Here is an 8,135-nt window from a genome sequence, read left to right on the forward strand (position 1 = left end):
ATTTGTACAAATTTCGTTCGAATTTCATATAAATATCGTTTTCAACATTTCAATTTGATTTACTAAATATATCGGGGCCGCGGCTTGGGGGCACCGATGTGGGAGCAGCGTCCTCAATAGAGGATGCTGTGCCGTGGCGCCCCCAAACGGCATGCCAGGAGCTGCCGGTGGAGATGCTCTCAGTGCTCCCTGCAAAACTTGATAGTTCTGTACTTCTTTCGCCTGTTATACGGCGTAGTTTTAAGAAAGAATACAGCGTATTTCCACACGCACAAAAAACCTTAACCCCTCCCCCTTTCTCTCTCCCCCGATCCGTACTCGCATCGTGAGTCGCAAACCTCTCGCCGCCGCCGCTGCCGGCCGCCGCAGCGATGGGCGACTACGGCAACGCGATGATGCGGGGTAACCCGGACGGTGGCGTACAGGGCCGTCCCAAGGGAGTGGCCCGCGCCAACGTCCAGCAGCTGAAGCTCGTAACACCCCCTCCGCCCCCCTCCCCCCTAAACCCTAACGAACCCTATCTCGTTTCTCCTTCTCCATTTTCTTTCGATTTGAGATCTGGTTGGTTTTTGTGTGTAACAGATGGGACAGGGTCACCCGACAGGGCTCACTCCGAATCTGCTGAAGCTGTTCGAGGCCCGTCCGCCGCTCGAGCACAAGCCGCCCGTCGAGAAGCGCAAGCTGCCGGCTTACACGGGTAAGAGGTCAGGGGGTACTGATCTCCCTGATCTCTGGGGAGATCAGTACTTTCATTATTCTGTGATTGATTGATGAGAGTTGAGTTGCTGTCGTCCTGAATGGTCATGATGTTTATTGCTGTTTTGTTGATTGGTTGTTGGTTGCAGGGATGGCGCAGTTTGTATCGCGGTTTGCGGAGCCTGGGGATCCAGAGTATGCTCCGCCTGTCCCAACCTGCGAGACTAAGGTATGGGTTCTTTGGTTATCAGAATTGCTATTTGTTTCATGTTTGTGTGTTCACTGTATTGCAAGCGGCACTTACTCCTTGCGGTCTGGCCAATTGGCCAGTCATATAGTAGCACAGCATAAAGTGGACGCTAGTGATACACTATTACGTTGGCATGATGTTTGCTAACTCAAATCTCTCTAATTGAGAGCGTTTTAAGTCAACTTAATTCTTTTGTGAGAGAAAACAACATAGGTAAGACTACTCAAATCTCTCTAATTGAGAGCGTTTTAAGTGAACTTAATTCTTTTGTGGGAGAGAACAACATAGGTAAGACTTTGACTGCCCCGATGCATCAGAGCTAAACCAAACATTTTTTCTTAGAATATTATCTATCTGTCTCCTTAGACTGTGCAACTGTCTGTTAAAGTGTTCCTGAACAACTTGTTTAAAGTCGACCCTTGCACTTGTTGATGACGGCGTGATTCTGTTACATATGTGAAATGAAAGCTTGCTCATTTTCAGCATGTTCCAGTGGAACAACGTATCTGGGCGTTATAACTTTTCCTGACATTACTCTAGACATGTTGCCTCTGAGCAACAGTTAGTTCGAACTGTTTCCACTGTTGAGAAGACATTGCTGCACTTCCTCAATTGAGTATATCGTTGGCAGAGCTTCAAAAGAATTGTTGGGCGGGCCAGCCTATAGCCACACATTTTTTTTTCCAGAAATAGGAGCCTTGCCAGGTCAACCCAGCAAGACTAACGAACGACTAGCTGAATCCTGGATGGGCCATGGCCTACCTTAGCCCCAACGGAGCTTCGCCACTGACCTCGTTGATGTTGTTTATCACATGTGCAACCCGAGTTCTCAAGATACAAATATTACTGTATATTTTTGTACCAACTGTCATGCCATTTCAATATTTGTTCCCAGTTTTAGTATTATATTTTGTCCTTATAGGCCGAAAAGAAGGATAGAATCCGAAAACTTAAGCTTGAGCAAGGTGCAGCTAAGGTTGCTGAAGAACTTCAGAAATGTAAGTTCATTTTGAGCCATGTTGTCCCTTGGTTAATACTGATAGATGGAAGATGGTATAACCTCATTCTTCTTTTTTCCTTTAATGTAGATGACCCACAAGGTGACCCCAACACCACTTCAGATCCATACAAAACACTCTTCGTTGCAAGACTTGTAAGTATTTGCTTGTTCATTCTTTTTGAAAACAGCCAGGTAGGAAATTAGTGCTCACTGACTTCACCAAAAATCTGCAGAACTATGAGACATCTGAAAGTAGGGTTAAGCGGGAGTTTGAAGCTTACGGGCCAATTAAAAGGGTAAGTTCATGTAGTAAATCCCACAGGTGGAGGTATTCTTCTTTGGTAAGGTGTATGTTGTTTAATTATTATGATCAACAAAGCATTATGGGGTGAAAGCTCAAAAGAATAGTTGGTTCACTGCTATTCTATATACTCCATTCGAAATTAATTTAAGTTCTATCTTTGTCCTAAGTCAAATTTCTCTATATTTGACCAAGTCTATAGAAATGTGTGGTAATATCTACAACACCAAATATATATATGTATATATAGTACATAAATATATTTTATGTTAAACCTAACAGAATTGATTTGGTGTTGCGGATTTTTCTACGACTTGGTCTAACTTAAAGCAGTTTACTTAGGACAAGGCTAGAACTTCATTAATTTGGAACAAAGGGAGTATATTCATCGTAGTTTCTGTATGGCTGCTATTTAGACATGTTTTGCACTTTTGTCCCATTTTTCACACCACAAAAAGTTGAAGCATTCTGCACGAGGGATTTTCTATGAACCTTTTTGTTTGATCTCGTTGTTGTTTTTGTACATTTGCTTGAAAGTTGGAGATGTACTTTCCGTGCATAAAATAATGAAGAGCCCCTTTACTATTTTTGCAAAAATTGAAGTAGAACTCTAGTGTTTTAAGCTGATACTGCATCTGTTGTGTTCTTTATGTGGATGAATACATTCTGTGTCTGCTCTTCAGTAACTGATGTCGTATTGCGCTAAACAACGGAAATATTAATCAGGTTATGCCGGCAAAATATGTAATCATGCAATTTACTTGTATTGACATGAGAATGCATCAGGTGCTCTCGAGCTTAGAAACTCCAACTGAAAGTCATACATGAGTCTGAAGAATTTTTTGATGTAGACATAACAAGTATCTACCCCTTCATGAAATTCCAAATCCAAATCTGATCCATAGTTTGAGATATAAAGAAGACATATTGTGAATAGCCAGTTGGCTACTCTCACTTAAGATTTTAATTTGTTGTTTGGATTGATATCTATTCTAACTTCTGTCAAATTTAAATATGAATTTTCGTTGCATGGTACATGCACATGGTGTCTATGTCGTAAAAGAGAAGTTCAGAATTCAAGTCTTTTAGGTGGCTTTTCTAGGCTCGGTCCACCAGGTACACCAAAATCTTGGCCTGGGTGCACAGGATACACCATCGTATACACATGACTGTTTGGTAGGTCCCGATATAATCTCTCTGCTAGCCATCTTTACAGATGTTGGGGCTTAGAGTTAAGCCTATGTAATCGGCACACTTCATGCTACATAGATATGTAACGTAGTGTACAGGCAGAACTCTGTTTCTCCCAGTGAATTGATTAGTCATTTGTATTGAATCTTTGATAACCCAGTTTAATCTCCGATTCATTGGTACAAGTACAACTATTTGAAGAATAAAATGTCTATGAAATAGATATACACAAGTAGGTAAACTTTGGCTTAACACCTGTGGTTCTTTCTCTTAGTATCAGTCTTGCTCTTATTGAGAAAATGTTGTTAGGGAGAGTGAACCATTAGCTTCTGCTAAATTCTGCAAATGTAGTTGTTGCTTTCATATTTTTTCCCATTCGACAAAGTTTCCTCTCCTGTATTGTGATTAACTGAAGCAAAGAAGCTTGAATATTTCGTCCCTACTTAGTAGGGCCCAAGTAACATGATCTCAGATCTGAACCATACATTGTTATCATGATCTTTATAACGATTATGCCTGCTCGTTGTATCACCTGTCATAGTTCCGAACTGTTCATAATGGTAGATGTAAGGTAGATTAGTTTATGCCATAAAAAGCAGCATATTTGCAGACATGGGTTTCTGCACTCTATACTTAACGGGTGGGTCTGCTGGTGAGTATATTATGGCTGCTTTCTATTAACTGTTAAAGCTAGTTCCGCTTCCTATGAAGGAAAAAACATCAAAGTTTGGTTCCATTTCCCTGTGCTTACGGAATAGACATCGCTCAGTTGCTATGCATCACCTCAGTTTTGTAATTTGTGCTGCTATTTTTCTTGGCTTTGTTACAAAGGTTCAACAAAATATACATAATGAAGAGGGCAGCTTGGTATAGTATTAGTCTACAATCGTATATTTTTTCTATCTAGTTAGCCAGTTCCCTGGTAAGAGGATATCATTGTATTTTCCAACATGCCCGTCAATCAGCCAGACTGCTTTTCCCTCCAACTGTGTTGATCTGTGCTGGATTTCACTCCTCATAATGGAAGCTCTACATATGGAAGGTTAGCACGGCTGTTTTGGGCTTCATGCCTGTCTGTCGTGCAACATACAACATGTAAAATTAGCAAACCATACAATTAATATTTTTTAAAATATTATCAAGGCCACAACAGCTTTCATTTTGTGAAGTCTGTAATTACTATCTTTGAGCTTTGCAGGTACGGCTCGTAACTGACAAAGGTACACATAAACCTAGAGGATATGCATTCATTGAGTATATGCATACTCGAGATATGAAAAGTAAGTTTCTGGTTAGTAGATGTTGCCTGTAGGCTAGTTTGACACTCCTGCGGCATGTCTTACTTTTCCTCTGCCAATTTGGGTTGTCACCAGATGCGTACAAGCAAGCAGATGGGAGAAAATTGGACAACAATAGGGTACTAGTTGATGTGGAACGTGGTAGAACTGTTCCTAATTGGCGCCCCAGGAGATTAGGCGGTGGACTTGGATCAAGCAGAATTGGTGGTGGAAGTGCTGACCAGAAGCCCTCTGCTAGGTATATATAACCTTTCATGTTGATGCATTAAAGGTGCTTCTATTTTATCATGGAATGAGGTGATTGGGGAATGGAGATTCTTAAGTTAATCAATACTAAGTGTTTTTTTTCTAATATCTTTCTTTCTTTTGGTCTTTGCTACATTTTTCTATAGTACTGATTAGAATAGAATTTCATACGGTTTGCTACATTGAAGTTTTGGTATTGCTTATATGTATATTAACATCGTAGTTATGTTTGCGCATTCATTTGACGATTGCGTGTTTCTTATTGCCAGGGAGCAACCGAGTGCTGGACGCCCCAGATCAGAAGAGCCTAAGAGGGATGATCGCCGTACAGATAGGTAAGCCTCAGCAAAAGAACTTGTTCTGCATAACGTTTCTTCCCTTGGTGCGTTGTGTTATGCTGACTTCTCACTTGATGCAGGGATCGTGAGAAGTCTTCTGAAAAGGTACGGGAAAGAGATCGCAGTGAGAAACCCCGGGAGCGCTCCCATGACCGAATGCGTGAGCGTGATTCAAGGGAAGAGAGGCACCGCCATAGAGACCGGGACAGGACTCGGGACAGGGATAGGGACCGAGGAAGGGACCGTGAGAAAGACCATGGGCGGGACCGTGATCGTCGTGATAGAGATAGAGACAGGGACCGTGGTCGGGATCATGATAGAGAGGTCCGTGGTCGTTCTCATGACCGTCAACGCGAGAGAGGCAGGGATCGCGAGAGAGATCACGGGCATGCAAATCACGAACGTGAACGCACTCGCTTGCATGATAGGGATGCTGATTATGCCAATGGTGAGCCAAAGCATGAGAGAAGCTTAGCTGATTATGGGCAGGATTATGGCTATAACCAGCCTGAGCAACACAAAAATCACGAGGCATACGGTTATGGTCAAGATGGGCGTGGGCATGAAACTGAACGCTCGAAGCAACTTGAGTTTGAGTACTATAAGGTGCAACCAAACACAGAACCTGAAGGCCCTGAGGAAGGTGAGGCCTATGAGGAAGGTGACTACCAGTATTACCAAGCAGCAGAAGAGCACAAGACTGAAACTTGATCAGTGCAGTAAGTTTTGTAAACTGAAACTTTTTTATTTTGAGATACTTTGTTTTTTTGTGGTTGTGTTTCAACCAAAAGTAGGCACAAAGCATGCCAACATGTTGTCTCTGGCAGTCTGTAGCACATGTTTTATCTATTCTGGTTCTGGGGCAGTGCAGTGTGGTCGCGCTCGCTCGGTACTTTGTGTTTAGTTTTGTCTGCCAAATGCTAAAATCTGTTCGGGGTTGCATTTACCCTGCAAGTATTCCAACCTATAAGCGTTTTATGGACTTGAACTTTTTTTGCTATGAATATTTTATTGAGCAGGAGGTCAATTGCTTGTTTAGATGGTCCCTGCATTTCAAATATACTGCTAGAGAGAAGTCCAATTTACCCACCTAATCTTGTCTCAAAGTTTAGCTTACAACTCTCAACTTTACTTTGGTCCAACTTTCAACCCTGAATTCTAAAAACAGTTCAACATCACCTCTTGCATTGTATTAAGCTGTTTTCTTGTACTGTGTATGTTGTATGTTGATGAGTTGGCACAGTATATAGGAAGAAAAATCGTAACCGAGAGAAACCGATTCAATACATGCCAAAAGGGTAGAAGGTCCATTCAACAATTTATAGAATTCAGGTTGAAAATTGAACCAAAGTAAAGTTGAGGGTTGTAATCTAAACTTTGGAGAGTGGGGGGGGGGGGTAAATTGGACTTCTCTCAAGTCCAACTTTGTAAAGTTTGATCAATTTTATAGAAAAATATCACCATATCAAATAAATACCATGAGATGGATTCAACGATATTAATCTGGTCTTACTCATTTTTTGAACTTGAGAAAAGTTTACAGTTTGATTTGAACAACACGAATGTGCACTATATTTCAAAATTGAGGAAGTCGTTTTGACTTTTGAGTCTCATGAATTCAAATTAATAAAATTATTGCTGTCCAAAGATGTATGCTCCATGGAGCCCACCAGAGTCTACACCAGCGGATCAGCCTCAACCGCTGCACCCATCTGCTTCGCACAAGTACATATTGGGCTTTTCCCAAACCGTTTCCCAACACTGAGGTCATTTCCACTCATGTGGAATTCCTATTGTGAAAGGTTTATTGGCTGGGGAAATATGTATATGGGGTGATTATTAATATGCCAGTGGAAGAAGCAATATGTTCATCAAGTTAAATTTCAGCTTGGATTCTCTAAATTTAATCTCAAAATATATACTTGTTTATAATATGACACTAGACTCTCGTTGTGCCTCTCAGGTAGGGTTGCAAACGCGGGACCCGCAATGTCCCGCATAACTCTATGTTTAGTGCAAATCCTACTACATGTGTTCCTTCCATATCTACCTAAAATGTACTGATCGGAAAGAATAAAGTTTGAAATAAACCTTCAATTTGTAGATGGTGTCGGAAATCAACCCTGAACTCCTGATCCCGGAAATGAACACCCTGGGTCTAAACTCAGGCCTTGTTTGGCAAAAGTGTTTTATAGAGTATTTGAGAGTATTTTTTGGAGGGGATTGGGTGAAAACACCCCTCTCACCAAAAACACTTTGTTACACCAAAATACCCTCACTCGTCAATACTGTTCATTGGTTTTCTATTTGGAAGGCAGGGATACAAACTTGAATTTCAGCAGACTTTTTTTCACAGTTCAGACAAGTTACGAAGTGAAATCTCTTCGACTTGGAAGTTTACGCTCCAAGAGCAATCACTGGTACTTGATACATTCAGAAATCAAAGTTGACAAAGAATCAGCTAAACAAAGAAGCAATTTTCGAGTACTAGTTCAAGTGTTCTAGTGTGACTCATTCGATTGCAAAGTAGAACTCGAATCAGTACTAGCTAAGAAAGTCCAGATCAAGTACAAGATATAGTAGAATCGATTGACCATGGTTGATGGGACGGAGCAGCTAGAATCCGGCGGTGGCCTTCCAGGTTGCAGACGCCATACGGGCCGGAGTGGAGGTCTTCACGGACGCAGATGGGGCGTCGCTCCGAGCGTCAGCGTCGTCAACGCAGAAAAACGCGAGGGACCAGGAGCGTCTTGAATACACGTCAATCCGGCGTGTATCGGGGAGTTTTCTGGAGTTGATCCCCGCGTAAACCGGC

The 8,135-nt window shown here is 41.8% G+C and overlaps 1 protein-coding gene across 1 annotated transcript; it reads left to right on the plus strand.

Moving 5' to 3' along the window:
* Positions 1-347: 347 nt before the first annotated feature.
* LOC124685395 (U1 small nuclear ribonucleoprotein 70 kDa-like) lies at positions 348-6,308 on the plus strand. The gene is made up of 10 exons (XM_047219735.1): positions 348-473; positions 583-697; positions 846-925; positions 1,869-1,944; positions 2,035-2,099; positions 2,180-2,242; positions 4,637-4,718; positions 4,812-4,974; positions 5,252-5,317; positions 5,401-6,308. The coding sequence occupies exons 1-10, from the start codon at positions 372-374 to the stop codon at positions 6,029-6,031; spliced, it is 1,443 nt and encodes a 480-aa protein (XP_047075691.1). The 5' UTR covers positions 348-371; the 3' UTR covers positions 6,032-6,308.
* Positions 6,309-8,135: the final 1,827 nt, after the last annotated feature.

Source organism: Lolium rigidum, chromosome 1, assembly GCF_022539505.1.
Source record: "Lolium rigidum isolate FL_2022 chromosome 1, APGP_CSIRO_Lrig_0.1, whole genome shotgun sequence".
Classification (NCBI taxonomy): domain Eukaryota; kingdom Viridiplantae; phylum Streptophyta; class Magnoliopsida; order Poales; family Poaceae; genus Lolium; species Lolium rigidum.